Source organism: Xiphophorus couchianus, chromosome 7, assembly GCF_001444195.1.
Source record: "Xiphophorus couchianus chromosome 7, X_couchianus-1.0, whole genome shotgun sequence".
NCBI classification, from domain to species: domain Eukaryota; kingdom Metazoa; phylum Chordata; class Actinopteri; order Cyprinodontiformes; family Poeciliidae; genus Xiphophorus; species Xiphophorus couchianus.
Genome location: NC_040234.1, coordinates 4,225,253 through 4,244,265, shown reverse-complemented (window position 1 = coordinate 4,244,265; position 19,013 = coordinate 4,225,253). Strand labels below are relative to the sequence as shown.

Below are 19,013 nucleotides of genomic sequence, written 5' to 3'. Positions count from 1 at the left end.
CATGAACGTCCTCTACTTTTAATGCGAAGGGAACTCTTTGGGAAAAGGCAAAGTGCTAATTTCATTCTTTATTATGTTGCTAATAATCAGCCAAAAGTCACTTTGGCATGCTTCTGTTAAAACTGTTTTTGTTTCTCAACAAAGCAATCTGGTTTATGAAGCTTTCCTGAAAAACTAAAGTATATGTACTGTATATAGTACTATATATAAAAATATATAGTAGTGATTGCTGGTGGTCCCTGAGGAGACTGGTTCATATATTTTAGCTAAATATTCCAAAAATGGTTAGCTAAAATAGAAGATAATATTTATGCATTATGTCAATTTTATTCAGTTGTAAAGTTGGAATGTCTGCTGAAGGAGCAACATCAATCCTTGTCTTTAGGACTGTTTAGAAACACATTTACTGCAAACTACCAGAGCTAACCTGTCCGTGAAATAAACAGCTTACTACATATTTTGTAACTGGACGCTAACACGGTTCATAAACCAGCTAACAGCCACTGTACTTCCTTGTAGCACTATTTTGTGTGACCGTGGATTTAAAAGGCAAGAGGAAATGTAATTTTAACTACAATATTGTTACCAAAATCGCAAACATGCAGACAACAGTGGAAATGAAGTGATTCTGCAAATGTTAAAACTGTTTCACAATATCATATAATGACATGTCATTGCCCCATTTCGTGTTTCTTCCATGTCTGAGAAGTAATAGCTGCATCTTTATAGCGGAGGTGCCGCCCATTTTGGAGATTTGATGGTCATCTTTGACAGAGGCAAACAGAACACTGTCAACACTGCCTCTGTTCCCCCCACCAGATACTAATAGTGTGGGATTATGGGGCATGAGTAAAACACAGTGTTCGGGATCTGGTTCACCCTAATCACTCACTTGCATTAACTGAAATAACAAAAAAAAAAAAGCCAGTCAGACAGAGAGGTGAGCAGAGTGTGCATTCAACTGAAATACCTAAGCCTCAGGGAATGGGTCACAGGCTGGTCCAGGCTGTTCAGCATGCATGAGGTAGTTTCATTAAGGAACTCGACCTAGATTTTGAATGTGCATAAACTGTGCTGAGTACTGGTTTATATTTATTATGCTTTCTTTTTCGTACTTTGAAATGTATATGAAACTGCAATTTTATTTAAACAGGCTTTTCATCTGCGCTGCATGTACAGTATATATACTATACGTATATATACTGTACATCACAGCTCTACGATAAAACTATTTTTGCTCCATTCAGTGTATAAGATCAAAAAATATCACAAAATATTTCAATGAAGATCATATCAAAAATAAATAAGTTATGTCAAAGTTGCATTTTGAGAGAAATCTGTGTCAGATTAATTCATTTACTGTAATTGTGAGAAAAAAACTAACAAGAAGCTTTTCTGTGATCAGTTGTTTCTGTTGAAGCCACGTCCCACTGATGGAAAAAGACAAATCTGTTACACAAGCTCTAGACTTAAACAGGATTTCTGTAAGATTTTAAAACAAAACTGAAAACAAGACTTGACAACTTCAACTGTTTTAGCCTCTTCCATTGGTTTAAAGCACAAGTGAGGTTAGTAATACTGACTGAAAACAGTAATTTCTCTGAGACCCTCTGCTTATCTGACAGATGTGTGAATCTTTGCTAGTCCATCATGAGGGAAACTGGATGCATTAGTTGTTACCTTTTGCTTTGTTGTTCTCCAACAGGCTTACAGCATTTCAAGATCCCTCTGTCTATTTGTGGCAGGATGAAAACAAGAAACATTTCCATATGCTGTTTAGCCTCCCTGCTAGCTTCCGCAAGTCTGGCTCTCTCTCTCCTTCTCGCAGCCTGAGAAATCTACAAACGTTTTTGAACAAAGAAAGTACAGAATCCTGTTTAATAATTTGATACTTTCTCTCTGCTTCCACCTTTGGACAGCTACCTAATACTCAAACAAGCTAACTTTGACACCTCATGCCACAACAATGAAAGTTGTTGTGAAACTGAAGGGTGTTGTCCAGGCAGCCTAGTAGCTATAAGCTGTGAGGCATACATTACTGGACAAAGGTTGAATTTTTGAGTTTCTGTGTGGTCTGAACCAATAAAAGTAAAAATTGGCAGATTCTGGTCACCAGCAGATTTCTTGGTGCATTTCTAGAAAAATATTAATATTCCAGCATACCTATGCAACAAAGTCCAAATATAAATTTTGTAGACACAAATCTTTGTCCTTTTAGTTTTCATGTAAACCTGTAACCTTGGATTTTAAGATGATGACGTTCTACTTCTGGGAAAATAAAATGCCACTACATCGTTTGTTTTCCCCCCCCCCAGCACATAAAAGGAAAATATATTTTAAAAAAGAAACACGGTTGACACTGAAGAACACACAGGGCAGTTCATCAGTCCATCACGTTCACATGTGGTGCTTTTTCTGCTTTTCTCTTTCTTCACAAAGTCGAGTGTACACATTGCTCTCAGTTAGAGAGTTCGTCTGTCCACCATCAGACTCGACGCCACGTCTTCGTCGACGGAGCGAACTCTTCCCGTTTGCGTGCGACAAATAAAAAAAAATAGAGAAACAAATCAAGACTTTTATTAGATTTTCTTTTCTTACAAACACGGCTCATGTACATGGTTGATCTCTTTATAAATCTGTGGTTTAGAAATGTCGCCTGAAACTCCAAGGGTGTGCATAGGCGTCGCGTCAACGTCCAGCTCTGGGTTCTGTTTTTTTTTGTCTCGCTCCTTCTTCATGTGGAATTCAAAGTCTGTCCAAGAGCAGGAATGTTGGGGGAAATTGTATTTTTTTTAATTCAGCTTTTGTTTGATGGAGATTCATGGAGGGACATGAGGAACACTGACTGACTGACAGCATGGAAGCTCAAACATGTCCACATGCATCACAACCTCATCCTAATGTCTGAAACACTTGTGGATTCATTTAGAAGAGACAGTACCAGGCAGGCGGATGGATGGATGGGCGTGGAGCCGTGCCGGGCGCCTACGAAGGGGAAACAACTCGGACCGAAACCGGATGAGTGATTCTGAGCTGCTGATGCGATCTACGGATGAGAAGATGCTGCAGTGTGCTTTGTGTGCTTTTAACTTCGGTCTCTTGATAAGGTAGCCACTGCCAGTGTCTCACTGGAGGTGGTTCACAACACCCAACAGGACCACAGGGAGATGGGAGGTCTGGAGAGCAAGCAACGCACTGGCATGGGAGGAACGGGAACACAGTACTGTCTCTTTAAAACAAAACATCTACAAAGATCTAGCCTCCTAGCTAGTACAGATATGACCATATTCACGTATTGGTTTTCTCTGATTTTATACAAGACCGTGGTCGATTCAGGTGAGTGCTGCTGATGCTTTCACAGTACGCTGAAGGGAGTCTTAGGTCAAAAGTAGCAAGAAGGAGCTCAATCCCTTTTTTTTTGTTTGTTTTTAACTCCTAGATTCTGTTTGCTGAAGATCGGACATGGCAGGAGCGACCGGAGAGGCAGGCGAAGTGGGTCAGTAGACCCACGACACCGGAACCCATTGGCTGGAGGTGCACACCAGGTCCATGGACTCCTCCAGGTGCCGGATGGTCTCGTCAATCTCATTGTTGATGATGGTCATGTCGAAGCAGTGGGCGTAGGTCTTCTGCAGGATCTCCGACTCTTTCTGCAGCCGCTGGAGCGACTCATCCTGGGGAGGAGGAGAGAAACGGGAAGGTTTCACCATCACACAGGCAGAGAGTGGGACAGGAAGATTAACACACCTTTACCTTTTCCATGTTTTGTCACATTACCACAGATACTTGCGTGTTAGAACAACAAAAGTAGTGCATAATTGTGATGTGAAAGTAAATAGTTGCGTTTCAATTTACCTCAAAATGACACAGTTCGACATTTCGAAAATAAATTTGCTTAATGCGAACGCCAATTTCAACAAAAATCTCGTTTTTCGATATAAAGTTTTGACTGTAAGATAAGGTGGGGGTTTTTTTTGGCAGCATCGAAATGTGGTTATTTAGTAAAACTGTGACGGAAACACTTTTTTCGTATCACACGAGTCACCTGATCAACAACCAGATGTTTCTGCTGGTGGAAATGACAAAGAAGACGACAGGAAGTGGAACAGCATGTTTTTAATGACTTATCGCGTGAACAATCTATTGATATGATTTTAGTTGCGTTTCTTATTTAACGGAAATGCCACAAGTGCAGAATTATGTTTTTTGGACAAAGTTTTGCGAACATTTGTAATGGAAACGCAGCCACTGTCAATCTCAATTTGTTAATAAGGCAAATAAAAGCAACAGATGTTGACCAAAGTGTTGCACAACTCAATGAAATGAACTAAAATAACAACAAGAACAAGAAAAAAATATGTAAAAGTAAGGTTAAGACAAAATACATAGGTACTCCATAAGCGTCATTGTAAAAGAAGCTCAAATTCTATAATGTATCAAATGCCAAAGAATAAAAATGGGTCTTGAGAAAAGATTTAAAAGTCTGGCCAGTCTCAGCGGTCTGTATATGAAAAAATAAACCGTTCTCCTGTTTAGGGGCACAAATTACAAAATCCTAATCACTTGTGGAGTTTAACGTGGATGTTGGAACATCTAAGAGAAACTTCATGACAGCTTGTATCAGTTTGTCTGGCTGGAGTTGGTCATCGTCTTCCATTCCTCAGGTGGTCAACCTAATCTCTTTGATGTTACAAAGTCACTACAATGTGAATCTCCCATGTGTAGCTGTGCTGAACCTTCTGGGACACGATGCTTTGAGATTTGCCACTAGGTTGTAAACGGATTCATCTGGGAAAATGTTTAGGCCACTAAATACATGCTGTAATTCCTGTAAATAAAGGAGAAATATTGTATTTTGAAGTTTGGTTTCTTCCTCTGCAGAGATCTTTGTCTCTTCACAATGCCAGACTAGAGTCAAACTCAACAGGGTCTTCTTTACTACAAACAGTCAAGGACACTAAGGCAGCTAATGAGAGATTAGCAATCTGGTTTTTGAAGCCGGGTAGTCAGCTTGGGACTGAATTGATCTGGTCTGGAACCACTTTTAAAAAATATTTTTAACATTACACACATCACAATTATGCACATTATCTGGTTGGTCGATCACATTTTTATGTGATGTTCCAATAAAAGTCATCATAGTTTGTGGTTGTAGTTCAAGAGGTATGAAAACTTTTGACTGTCTCTCTTTTTTTAACCATAGTTCAGAGAAGCTTGTCAAGTTGTTGAGCTCAGTGTGCAGGAACCTTTACTAACCAGAGAGGATGGAGGCTTAACACACAAAGAGGCACTTTCCATTACAGCTTATAGTAGACACACACACACACACAAACGCACACACACGGCTTAGAAATAGCACCTAGCAGTTTCAGTCCTTCCAGACTTTACTTACTGGCAGAGTTCGACACCACCTGGGCGGCTGAGGCAAGAGCCAAGCAAACAAGCAAACACATGCAGCATGCAGAAATAAAAGACAACAGGAAGAAGTGAGAAGGGAATGAAGAGGAAGCAGCTTTACACACATTGTGTGATCAGGAGGCGGGGCTAAAACCACAGAGCTGCTGGTGGATTTCCACATTTGGTACATTTCTAATTAACCTTTGGACCTTAATTCATTCACTCTTTTATCAGAACTACCCAGTATTTGTGTTGAAATTTTGTTCTTATTGTACGTATGTTGTGCTTATATGTTGCATATTTCTATCTCTATGTGAATCTGTGTTTTGACTGCCTGTCACTTTGCCGCTGTTGCACCAAACATTCCCCTATTGTGGGACAACAAAGGACATTTCTACTCTACTCTATACTACATTAAATGTTCTGTTATTTCACTTTAACATTACTTTTAGATTTTCTTCATTCCTATATGATCATTTTTGCAGGACTTTATTAGCAAACGGTTTGAGTGAAGAATCAATTTACAGTGTTGACTGATTGTCATAACTTCTATTGTTCTCTCTGCCGTAACAGGTTTCAGCTTCTGGACCAAATCCAGGCTGCTGCCGGCCCATTCTCATCTCCTTACTGTTCTGAGTTGTTGGTTTCCATTTGTCCTCCTGCTTTTTGTCAGCTGACCACGGCTTCTCAGGAGAGTGAAGATCTGGCCAGCTTCTTGGCCTCGGGGTTTTGTTGTGTCTTTGAGTCGCACCGTGCGAATGAGCTAGATGGAGCTAAAGGATGTTGGTGTGTTTGCTGGGCTTTTTTACCTCATTAATGCCCGGTGTGATGGTTGGAGCTGCTATGAAGATGACATATGGGGCAAACTCTGCCGTCCGCAGGACCTTCAGCGCCTGAAATGAGTCACGTGTTAGCGGTCAAACAGAGCTGGGACACAGCATACAGGTTTGTTTATTTTTTATCCCTAAGACATTATGTCTACTTCAAATCCCTCGAAGGCAAAAACCTGCTAACCGACGATGACTACCCTCGGTTTTAGCTGTTGTCAACAAAACACACTCAATCTTAGAGAAGAAAAAGGGACGCAGTGCTTTGCTACTAATTATCAACACAATGACAACTAGATAAGATACTACTAGATATCACATTTCACAGTGAAAAGATTTAATAAAAAAATAGTGAGGGAGAGTGAAGTAGGTCAGCTAGCTTGACTATGACAAACTTGACATGTAGATGTGCTGTGGAATTTGACGTTTTTTTTCAACTAAAAAAAAGGGCGACCTCCACACCAACTCTCTGACAGATCATTAGCAGAACAGAGATTTAACGTAGCTAATCTATCATTGCTGTGTTCAGACAGTTATTAATAATCACAAAACCAACATCAAATCTTAAAACAGAATACGAGTGGTTTTTAGTTGGTTTTTTAAGCGTTTTTCTACATTATTTTCCCTTTGCTGTGTCGCACCGCACTGAATTAATAACACCTACATCTCCGGGTTTCACACTGTTACCAAATTGTTCCAACCATGGCAGCACGGCTATGAATGGCAAATAAAAGAATCGGCTTTTTGCCTTCCAGCGATGGGCGCATGCACAAAATTTCAGAATGTAAACAACATTCCAACCATTTATGTCCTAAAGCTAACCCTACCTCTAAACTAAACTTAACTCGTATCTTCAACCAAACTTGGGAAGGTGTGTTATGGGACAGTATAAGACTTATACAAGGTAACCAATAGCACACACCTGAGGTTCCACATCTAATATAGCCACGAGTCCCTGCTGGTGGATCTTGCGGATGGTCTCGAGCCGCGTCCCGTACATGGCGTCCTCGTGGCTGCCGTACTCCAGGTACTCGTTGTTGCTGATGTCCTGCATCATCTGGTCATGAGAGGCGAAGTAGTAGTTCTTCCCGTTCTCCTCGTCCTTCTTTGGAGGTCTGGTTGTGTCTGGAGCCCCAGAGACAGGAAGTGAGGTATTCGCACTTGGACATGTGCGATGGGCATGTACAGTAGAGGTCTTACGTGGGATGGGGTAGGCAAATCTGTCGGGGTGTTTGGTTATGAGCGTGTTCTTGATGTGTCTCCTGCCCACTCCGTGAGCGCCTGAGGGGTAAACATGGAGGTAAACGAGACGTTTCTCTGACCTCCGACTCTCATGCCAGGCATCACTTACCCAACAAAACTAGTGTTTTCCTCTTGAAGGCAGGGAGCTTCACCACCTCCTCATACGTGACCAGGTCTAGTTGATCAAACACTGGAGGTGATAGAGGGAGAGCGGAGTGAGCAGAGAGGAAAAACACCTGGATGAATCTGCTAACTGAGTGGTGAAAGACAGACGGACCTAAACAGTGACGGCTGATGACCGGGTTTAGGTTCTGATCGGGGGCGGATAGTAACTAGCTACATTTACTTGGGTAACTTAGGAAAAAAATTACTACGGTTGATACTTTGTACTTTTGACTGCTTCTCAAGTAATATTATGATGAAGTATCGCTACTCTTACTTGAGTAAAGTTTCTGGATTCTCTACCCACTGAGTAACTTCACTGAATGAATAACAAACATATTTCATCCAAGAATGCAACAAATACAAACCAACACTTTATGCTAACATGTTGGTTTGTTGCTGTTTCTACAAACGTTTTGTTGTTCTAATGTTATTTTCTAACTGCTGAGTCTAATGTGACATTTAGAAGTCAAGTGAATATATACTGCATAAAACACACCATATATGGTCAATGGAAGTATGCTACCCTGCTTTAGCATACTGTATATGCTATATTATGAAATTGTGCTGAAATGGTTGAAGTCCAATACATCAATAAACACCAAAACACAATGACAAAATGATGCTACTGAGGAGTGAACGTACGTTTCTGAACAGAACTGTTCATTTTTATGAACAGATCATTTTACAAACGACAGAAAGTCCAACAGAATCTGTGAGATAATAAACATTTTTAGGAAGTTGGGACTTGTAAGCTTTTGTTTGGAGCTGGAATTCCATAATTTTGCTGTTTCTTCCAATCATAATGGAGGCCGGCTCTTGAACAGTTCACAAATAACCTACAGTCAGCTTGAAGTGTTCTGTATCTGTCACAAGAATCTATCATGAGGTTTTTACCACGAAGGAGTCTGCAAATATTTTCATGAACAAAAAAAACCCCACAGACATCTCAGCTTTGGATTTAATTGACAAAAATAACTAATAATAATGGTGAGATGTTTCTGTATGTAAACAGAGCCCAGAATAAATGAGTGGGGGTGCAGACTGTCTGTGCTGCTGATCTCTGTACAGTGTGTGTTCCCAGCATCTGAAACATGAAGCTCTGTGAATCTGAGGCCGCTGACAAGTGAAATATAACCCCCACAAGTCACCGGGTTCTTCACTGCAGCTGCTGCCGATCAGACTGCCGCGCTGATGTCAGAGGGCGCAGCAAACATCACACACAGAGGGAGAAACACGTGTTGGGCTGGAGACGGTCTAACGGAGTGTGACAAACGCTACAGGAAGCTGTCTGGTTTCAGTTTTGGTCTCAGATCTTCTTGTTGTTTGCAGAAAAACAACAGGAACAAAAGTGAAACGCCGACAGTGAACGGAGAAGAGAGGGAGGAAGAGGAAGAGCTGGAACTGGTGGTTACTTACATGTAGAGAGGCCGGTCAGAGGCAGACAGCAAGAGAGAGCAACACAGGGGTCAAAACATGGCCGCTTACAAAATGTTACAGAAACAGAGCAGACACTGAGCTGGTCACACACACACTGGCTAAAAACGGATTCACCTTTTATCACGACGCAATAATCTCAATTATTGATACCTCCAAACATTCCCTATAAAATACATCTAAATTAAGCTTTTTAAAAAAATCTTTTTGGACTTTCTTTTTTACTCTCTGAGGGCAAAAGGTTCCCTAGTCTCCATAGCAACTGTTAAACTCAGGTTTTACCATAGGCACACAAACTTTGTCATTCAACTGCATATTTAAAATGTACACCTTGAGCAAAATTTAATTGCAAAGCTTCAAAAGTAATAAAATAAAATGTAAGACTTTTAAAGACCCGTTTCTCTTCCAGTAGCCCAGGAACCTTTTTAAAAGTATTAAAATCTGCTAGATGGCGCCACTGAGAGCTGAAAACGAGTCGGTATTAGATCTAGAGCAGGGTTCTGCAATCGTTTTGATTCTAGCCCTGCTGCTACAATCAGCGATATTTTATAAACATGTACTACGTTATTATGTTTTAAAACAATATTTTGTACAAAACGACCAGCAGGGTGAGCTCTTTATGTATATATGGAAAATATAGATCAATAGGGAGCCCACTTAAAAATATAAAGCACATAGTCTGAAGCTAAAAAACATTAAATTACTTTATTATTAGTTAAAAAATTCTTGTAGCATTGGTGTCCCTTCTATTGTAGGTAACCAATGCAGATATTGCTTAAAAACACAGAGCTGCTAAAATAACATTTTCTTATGGCCTTTATATGGAAAATATATAAATATTTTGTTATTTAATTTTATAATGTGATTTCTTCCCCAAACTAATAAAAGGTTCCATCTTTTCTGTTTTCAGTGTGAGATCATACCACCGCAGTAAAATATGACCAACAGAGGAGCCGATACATTTTCCCCGTTGGAATCACATGAACACAAAGCGACTCTTATTCGCTTTGTGAATAAGAGTCGACGGAGTTTGATTGGGATCTGAGGAACCAATCAGAACACAGGATCCCAACCACATGGAGGACAGCTGAAGGCCTCCAGAGCCCCGCGGTGGATCCAGTCGTGTTCACAGACAACATGACCGGATGCAGGTGACTGTTAGTGGCGTCCATATTCATCAACATATTCCGTGCTGCTTTCCTGTCTGACTGACGCTTCCTGTAACGTCTGAGAGGCTCTTCATCAGTTTCAGCAGCTGACGTCAGCGACAGACTCCATGACGTTCACACCCGCCTGCTGCCGGTGGATTACTCTGACTTGTTAGATGACGATGGCTCCATTTTATACTTAGATTTCTATAAAGCGTTTGATACCGTGGAGCATTAGTTCATTTTACAATCCTTACATAAATTTGACTTCCAGGTGGAACTTTCCCCAGATTTAATCTTTATAGGGGGGAAGACAAGGCTGCCCAGCCTCTCCATACCTGCTCCTGAGAGTGGCTGAACTCACGGCCTATCATATTCAAAATAGTGCTGTAGAAGGCATCTCCCTTTTTGGTGACAAGCTTATATTAACTCAACTTGCAGATGACACAACCAAACTTCTGTAGCAATCAATGTAATTCAGGAGTTCTCAAAGGCATCTGGATTACCCTTTAGTATTAAGAAATGTGAACTCATGGCTATTAAAAACTGTTCTAAATCAGAAATCTGCAACATTCCAATAAAATATAAAGTTTGTTATCTTGGTGTTTTAGTAACCAAAGACCAAAACAAAAGGTGCACCTCTAATTTTAACCCAATCATATGCAAAACCTGCAGCAATTTCAACTGTTTTTGTGAGACCTTTTAACGGCAAAATTTGCAACTTTGAGAGCAACTTTTTTGACAAAGGCGCCGGAAAGTCTGCAGTTTTAGGCTGAGACAATCACAAACAAAAATAAAAAATACATGACAACATCCTGGAGGGAGTGAACCGTATTTAAATGTGTGTGGACCGATGAGCAGGCTGGAAGCTCATCAGTACGCCCGAGCTGCTCGTGTTTCCCTGAGTCGCCGCCGTGCTCTTCTAAGGTATGTCTGACATCGCTTCCTCTCATTCCTGGCTGTGGCATTGCTACTGGAGCTACGAGGTCTGCTTACCCTCAACTCCCGCACGCACGCACACACACACACACTCACTGATCTCCCTGTTAGCCAGCCAACACTGCGTGTTCCTGTGGGTGTGATCGCAGTACCTGCATTGTGCTTTGCCAGATACTTGTCTTTGTACTGCTTCTTCTTCTTGCCGAACCAGGTGCAGCTGGCCTGCTGCTCCTGCTTGGTCTTCTCCATGGCGATGCACGCCACCCGCCTGCCAAAGCAAACAGAGTTTAGAGCTTCCCGGTGCGCTGTGGAGAAAACTCGAGAGTCTCTCTGTGTCTGAGGCACCAAAATGGAGGAGCTGCTACTACTACCCCCAGCTTTTTACACTTCTCTAACATAGAAAGTACTCCAAGGTCAACACTTCTGTTTCTTTTCTGTGCCTCTGCTCCGACTTCTCAAACCTCTGGGCTGTCTGGCAGACGGCCGCTCACACTCAGCCAGGCTCTGCTTCTGCTGGAGGTTTCTCCCTGTTAAATGGCTTTCCTCTCCACTAACGGCACATGTATTCTGAGGGATTAATATTCAAATTTCGACTTTGTCATTAACATTTATATTAAAAGAAAGAAGTTAATCCTTTATTTTGGGTCAATTAAGGCAAACTGATCATTTCTTCTGTGCCTATTTTCATGCCAAAGTCTTCTTTTCTCTTTGATATACAACATGGCTTTAAAAGGTTTCCAGTGAAGAAGAAAAATAAGAAAAGCCTAAAGGGCACAGAAGCTTTGTGTGAAGGTTTTGAAAGTTCATCACAGTGGAAATGACCAGGTTATCAGACCACATCCTCTCTGTGATCAGCCTGACCAGAAACATGAAACTACCGCGAGTCTCTTGAGCTCACCAGAACACGCAACACTTTGAAAGTCCCTTGAAATAAGCTCTGAATGCAGGACAGGTCATTCAAACGGTGGCACTAAACACAGATCATACCAGATATGGCCCATTGAGGTGAATGTGTTCAAGCACTTTCCAAAAGTAAGTGTTGGATTATCAGAACTCGGAATCGTCGGCCGTCTGCAGGCTGAACTGATTATCTTTGGAACGAAAGAGGAACGATCCAGAATCTATGCACAACTTCTGTTATTACATCTAAACTAGAGATCAGGCCTGAAAACTGGGTGTAGTGATGGACCTGAACATTCAGAGACACATAAAGACAGTTACAAAGTCCAAAGCACAAAGCACCGCCATACAGCCCAGAACATCTACACCTGTATATCCCATGCATTTAAGGCTGAAAAACTATAAATACAGAGGATGGTTGGGTGATTCTGCAGTGTTACAATCAAGAATAGCAGAAAGTGTGAAATTTCTGGGGTTTGTTTGTGGCTCTTGGTAGCAGCACTGAGCTTCTCACACAGCATAAGGCTCTCTACAGCTTTAGCCCCCTTAGTGAATATTTATTTATTTATTTCGAACGGACAAAGTAAAATCAAGAAATAAGAAAAAAAAAGTGAAAACAAATGATCATGCCCAAGTGACATGCAATTTTATATTATCTGTTCGAAAAGGAGCAGGTAGAAGATACAATATCTTATAATGTCCTGCCCCTTTCATACTCATCAATTTATAATCAATTAAATGTCGAAACACCAAAACGACACAAATTATTTCCACCTTACATGATATTTAAATCTCACATCTTTAGATGTACAATTATTTTATTTTATTTTTTTCTCCGAAAAGTATTTGCGGCGCTAGTGCCTCGTATTTTTTTGTACAGTAGGCAGACAGGAAAGAGGGTGAGGAGAGGAGGGAAGACATGCGGCAAAGGTCGTCGGGACCGGGAGTCGAACCTACGACTAAGGCCTCCAAACGTGGGGCGTGCTATCCCCCTGCGCCACCACAGCACTCCCCAGATGTACAATTATTTAAACACTTTTTATATCATCAATTGCATTTATGGACTTTAAAACACTCATCTAATAAAACATATTTCCCAGTAAGATCCTTTCTAAACAGTTTTTTTAAGCTGGTTTATATTTGTACTTTTTTTGAAGTCACCATTCAATCCATTCCATAAATCTACTCCACACACCGATAAACAAAAACTCTTTGGTTGTTCTAATGCATTGTTTTTTTTAAAATGTCCCTCTCCTCTTAAATTATAACCCCCCTCTGTGTCACAAAACATTTTTTGTATGTTGGGTGGAAGTTGATGATTTCTTACCTTAAACATGAATTGTACAGTTTTAAGTGCTACAAGGTCCCAGCATTTCAGTATATTTGATTTAAAAAATAACAGGTTTGTGTGTTCCCAATATCCCAGCTTTAAAAGTTAGATTTTGTTTCACAGGATGCGTTTAGTCTTGTACAGACAGGCAACAGAAGTCAGCCACAGGCGAACACAAACATCGGTCAGACAACTGGCAATACATGTTTTCCATCTTTCTCCCTTTGAAAGATGGAAAATGTTAGCTGGCTAGCTCGCAAGAGTATATTAGCAGCCTGTTAGCTGTAAAAAAAACCCCCAAAAAACTTCTATTAGACCTCCCACAACAAAGCTTAAGACTTGTGACAACTGTATTCAAGACCAACTCTAATTTTTAAATGGAATTAAGGCATATTAAAATGGTCTTATTATTAGATATATGAATTTTTGACTTATTTCGACTGATGCGCGGACACCCTGTCCGAGATGTGCAAAGCTAAAAGCTAAAAGGTGACAGGCTGTCCTCATCAGCAGCTCCAGGACTCTGGAAGTCTCTGCTTTGTAGTTTTTGTTACTTAAACACAAAACTTATTTTTTTTTACCATTTTACGTTTTCTTATGTGCAGCACGTTGCGAGCCGCAGCTTGTAGGTCAGAACAGATTAGCAGCCTGATGCGTGACCCAGGTGTGAACGCAGACGTCCCATTTTTGGAGCAGTCTCCGTCGCACTCACCACTCCTGCAGCTCGGGGGACGGGATGAGGCCCGCCGTGCCGTTCTTGGTGTTCTCTAGCTTGCCCTGCCACCAGTTGTGGTCGTCCTTGGAGATGATCTGGATGATGTCGCCCACGCGGAAGCGGATGCCGGCCTCCTTGCAGGGGATGAGCTCGTCTTTGGAGGGGTCGTACTCGAACTGGGCCCTCACGTAGATCTGTGGTGAAATAAAACGACCGAAGGCTCAAACCAGGGAAGGTGGAGTGTTGGGCTAGTCAGTAAAAGGCGTTGGTGATGGAAGCATTGTAGGAAGTGAAGGATGTAGCTACATGGGGTCGGACAAGGAGCTGGAGAGGGATCGTTAGGAGGGGCGGGGGGGTCCAGGTTGCCATCTTGGAATCTAGTTACCAAGTAAGAAGGGAGGGCAGGGCTCAGTGGTGAGATAAACCCAAACACTGCAGGTTGGTTAAGGAACTCAGGCACAGGTCTTGCTTGTTTCGATCAGATCTGAATAAGTTTGGCTTTGTCCTGCCTGGAAACTACCAGAACCACACAGAGTCTGTTAGTCAGGAGGGATGACCGGGGGCTGGGGGGGCTGCTGAGCTTCTATGGGGTTTAAGGAAGTTTGCCTCTTACCTTAACGGACATTTTGTCCTTTGTGGGAGGTCTGGATCCCATCTAGGATTTGAAAGCATCACACGCATCATGCAGCAAAAACGCAGCGACACGACTGAACAGCAGGGGGAGGGGGGGAGGATGGTGGAGGGGAGGAGCTTAGAAGCCTGCTGGTCCTTAAATGGTGAGTTTAAGACCCTGTTATGAACTACAAGCCACTCAGGTGAGCCCGTCATCTGCCGCCCTCTAGTGGCCATTAAGAGAATCATCACAGCAAAAACACCAAATCACACCAAGTATTTTTCTTTTGTCTAGTTTCTGGTGAAAACATCTTAGTATACTTGAAAAAAGACAAACTAACAAGTAACTTTTGTATAAGATGTAGTAGCTTGTTTTAAATAAAAAATGTATTATTAATAAAAAGAAAAAAACACTAGTACCAGTGGAACTAGTACTTTTATATCAATATTAAGGAATTATTGACTTAAACAAGCTCCTATATCTTGCTGAAAAGTTACTTGTTAGTACACTTGAAATAAGACAAACTAAGATGTTTTCACCAGAAACTAGACAAAAGACAAATACTTGGTGTGGTTTGGTTTTTGCTGTGCTTCATTTTTCAAGGAGGGGCTAAAATGTGTGAATCAAAAGGGTGAGGGGTTTATGTTAAATGGTGCCTGTAACTGCAGGTTTAATGGAAAGAAACGTGTTAGTGATAGAGGGCAGAAGGTTTCATTGCTCACTCGGGACGTGTTTGAATTTTGATGCGTTTAAAGCGAAATGGGATGGATTAAGAAAAGTGCTAAGTTGAAGTATGAAGGATGACTGGTTCACATTAAACTGGAGCTGCTTTAAAAAGAGTCATAACCCATATTATCATCTCCAAACAGTTTATTGAAGAACATTGAAGTAGCTTTCTTGTATTGCTCAAGTGCTTGATGTCAGAAAATACCTAATCTAGAATGACTGAGCGTTGCTGGGGATGAAAAATAGTCCAATCTAAAAAAAAAGGTAAAAGAAAAGTATATATCTATACCTATAGATAGATAGATAGATAGATAGATAATCATAAAACAATATGATATATTGTGTGTGTGTGTGTGTGCGTGCGTGTGCGTGTGTGTGAGAGTGTGAACCAGGTTTTTATATCCTCGTGGGAACATATTTCTGTCTACATTGTAGCGTTGTGGGGACCACTGCTTCTTGTGGGGACATCTGAGGGGACCAGGATAATTTAATCCGTCTAATAATTGTTTTTGCCCATAGTTGATCATAAAACAATAATCAAGAGGAATGAGCCGATCCTGACTAAAGAACTTGGTTATGCAGTGGATTGTTTGCAGATGTGAAGTGAGATTATGAAAAGACTAAATGGCTAAAGTTGTGTCAACAAAACAACCTGGTGGTATTACACAGCCTTTCAAAATAAAAGCATCAATTAGTGTGATTGTGCTTGTTAAGGAGAGTTTTCTGTTTCTGGAAGCCATCTGGATCTGCAGCTTCTTCTAACCACCAGGCAGTTTTATCCTCCCCAGCATCCCTCGCACCACTTCCTCCCAGCACCGTCTTCTCAGAATCAATCAGGTTTGTTCCCCCCCTCAGAAAACAGAGCGATATTGATCTTGATGCATTGTGGTCTGCTGAAAGCGGAGCAGCAGCAGCAGGCCTTTTAACTATAAATGATGGAATTATGCATTCAGAGTGAAGCCACACGTTCTCCTTAGAGGATGCAGCCGATTACTTTCCACGCTGTCCGCAGCATTAACCAAGACCATAAAGAGACATCTGGTACCGAACGGACCATGTCCATTCAAATGGTCCTGAATGACTCTTACTGCCGGGTGGAAAGGGTGAGGAGAGCAAACAGAGGGATGGATGTGTTATAAGGTGCCTTGCATAACTATTCTCACCCCTCATTTCACATTTTGTCGTGTTACATCCACAAATCTTCAGTGTATTTTACGGGATTTTAGCGTATTTTCGCGGAGTGGAAGGAAACGACGCGAGGCTTTCACCAAAAAGTCAAAATCTGAAAATAGTTGCATCTGTATTCAAACCAAAAGTCACCTGATTGGCTAACAGAGTCAAAAGGAATATAGTTGAATATATTTATTATAAATCTAGCTGATCTGTGAATACTGTGTAGCAGTGCTGCTGATATTAAAATACTAAGGGATCTCAAATAACTTGACTTTTAAAAGTTTTTTTTTGCTTATTTTGATTTTACATTCTCAATAATAAACTAAGCAAATATTTTAGTAAGAGAAAAAATGTCCTTTTTGCAGAAAATGGATTTTAATTCATTATAGATCTGAAATGTAAACAGTTTTAGAAGAAATGCCCGTCAAATGTAAAATTTTAGTCAACCACCAGATCGTCTCAAGACAAGAATCTGGGTCGGTCTTTCTTCCAAAACGCTTCCCGCTACTTTTCAACTGCCTTTGCTTGTTGCTAAAATTTGTTTCATTTATGAACAGAGAGGAGCAAAACAATCATCCTGAGGGCCACCCTTACCTTATTGGTTTGTAGAGAACATTAGTCATTTACAAATAGCCCAGAGTGCATGTCACTCTGAATATCATGTAGACGTTTACAAAGAAATATTTTAGGTCGAAGGAGATTAATTTGTTAAAAAATGGTCCAATCAAAGTCCAAAATAAAGAAAAAATGTCTGTGTTGCAGCTGGAATTATTGATAAATGTGCCTCAATAAAGCATTGACAAAAGAAAAAATATTTTATAGAATGAGGCAAGCCTTTTCTATAAATATGGAAATGAAGAAATAGTTTGAAGATAGTTACTTTGAAAAGCCTGTTATTTTTGACTAGACCTTACGGAAAAACTCCTAAAATGATCATTTCTTATGGTGTGGCCAAAGAGCCACACATGACACTGCACAATTATTTGCTACTTTGCGTTTGTCTTCCCCATAAAATGTCCCTAAAACACCTCAAAGTTTACATTTGAAGATGAAATACGTAAAAAGTTCAAGGGGTGTGAACACTTTTGCAGAGCAGCGTTTGAGGGCTGGGTGAATCCGGGAGTGACGGTACATTACCTGTCGACCTTTGGGCTGGATGGTGGACGGCAGGTCCTGCAGGGTAGAAGCAACGGTTACAGAAACATGTTTCCGTCAACTGTCAACACTAAGCAGCTTCTTTCAAGAAACTCTACGCATGCATCAACCATCTGCGGTCTAGCCAGCATGAAACACACGAAACGGAAGCAGGCGGTGAAGACGGCGAGAGAGAGGACTGGTGCTGCTGCAGGTCTGGCTGTGGAGCCACCAAGCTAGCTAGCATGGAGCAAAGCCAAGCAGTCACAGAATCCCCTGCAGCATCTGTCTGGAACCTGGGCGGGGAAATGAAGGCCCTGCAGAACCTGAACGGGAGCAGTAGACAGAGTGGGGAGGGGGGGGGGGGGCGTGCAGGCTCCCTGAGGCACACCAATTTGTTAACTCAGATATCGGAAACAGCTCAAACCGTCACCAGGCCAGACAGACATGAGATAATCACAGTGAGGGGACATTTAAAGGAGACACGGACATGTTGGACGACCACGGCATGGCGGAGGGACAATGAGACGCACCGGTGGGGGCGACAGACGTGGGTTTGTAGGGGGAGTGGGTAGGGGGGGTCCTTACCAAGATAGAACTGTTAATGCTGGAGTGGCCATTGGCAGGAGACTGCCTGGAGGTGCTGGGGGACTCTTTCTGAAATAAGACACACAGGTCAGCAGCGCGCAGCACACACACATTCTCTCACACACACACACACACACACACACACACACATGTCTGGGCAGTGGTCTGAGGAGACGGGGAGGGCCCTATCTGGAGCAGCGGCGCGGCCGCAGAGCCGACGTGATAAGATGCATCAACAAAACACCAGCAGCCTGTTTCAACCTATGGCACTGAAAGACAACACCAGACGGGGGCGCTGTTCTCCTCTGAGCAGCAGAGAGCCTGAGGTCATCACTAGTACAGACAGCCACAGCTCAGAGCCACGGGAGTCAGAGGGGTTGGGAAGGACAGGGGGTGTCTGTGTGCGCAGGACAACCAAAAGAGCTGGAGGATGGAAGCAACTCCAGCTGGGAAAAAGCCCCACTGTCTGCTCCAGGTCTTTTGGTCGTCCATGTTTGGTCCGTTTGGTTGGAGATGTGTGTGTACAGGTCCAGTAGTTGGTCTGTGGACATGGGCAGGACAGGATCAGACAGGTGTGGCTCATTCCTAACAGAACAGAAAGACGGGTTCCGGTATCCTTGTTGTGAAATTGGTGTGCTAAATATCTGAACCAGCCCAAGCAAAACACACACACACACACGCA

General features: G+C 41.9%; 1 protein-coding gene across 11 annotated transcripts in view; it reads right to left on the bottom strand.

Annotated features, from left to right (window-relative positions):
* Positions 1-2,555: 2,555 nt before the first annotated feature.
* caska (calcium/calmodulin-dependent serine protein kinase a) overlaps positions 2,556-19,013 on the bottom strand; it is a 145,532-nt gene continuing 129,074 nt past the window's right edge. For 2 of the 11 annotated variants that reach the window (XM_028022160.1, XM_028022162.1), the window contains 10 exons: positions 18,332-18,400; positions 17,747-17,782; positions 14,711-14,752; positions 14,095-14,291; positions 11,305-11,420; positions 7,576-7,656; positions 7,425-7,505; positions 7,147-7,349; positions 6,207-6,290; positions 2,556-3,674 (listed from right to left, as the gene is read on the bottom strand). In XM_028022160.1, coding sequence (XP_027877961.1) covers positions 3,498-3,674; positions 6,207-6,290; positions 7,147-7,349; positions 7,425-7,505; positions 7,576-7,656; positions 11,305-11,420; positions 14,095-14,291; positions 14,711-14,752; positions 17,747-17,782; positions 18,332-18,400 — 1,086 coding nt within the window. In that variant the 3' untranslated portion in view covers positions 2,556-3,497. The remainder of the gene's footprint in view (positions 3,675-6,206; positions 6,291-7,146; positions 7,350-7,424; positions 7,506-7,575; positions 7,657-11,304; positions 11,421-14,094; positions 14,292-14,710; positions 14,753-17,746; positions 17,783-18,331; positions 18,401-19,013) is intronic. The other 9 variants (XM_028022161.1, XM_028022171.1, XM_028022163.1 and 6 more) reach the window with 6 other exon arrangements.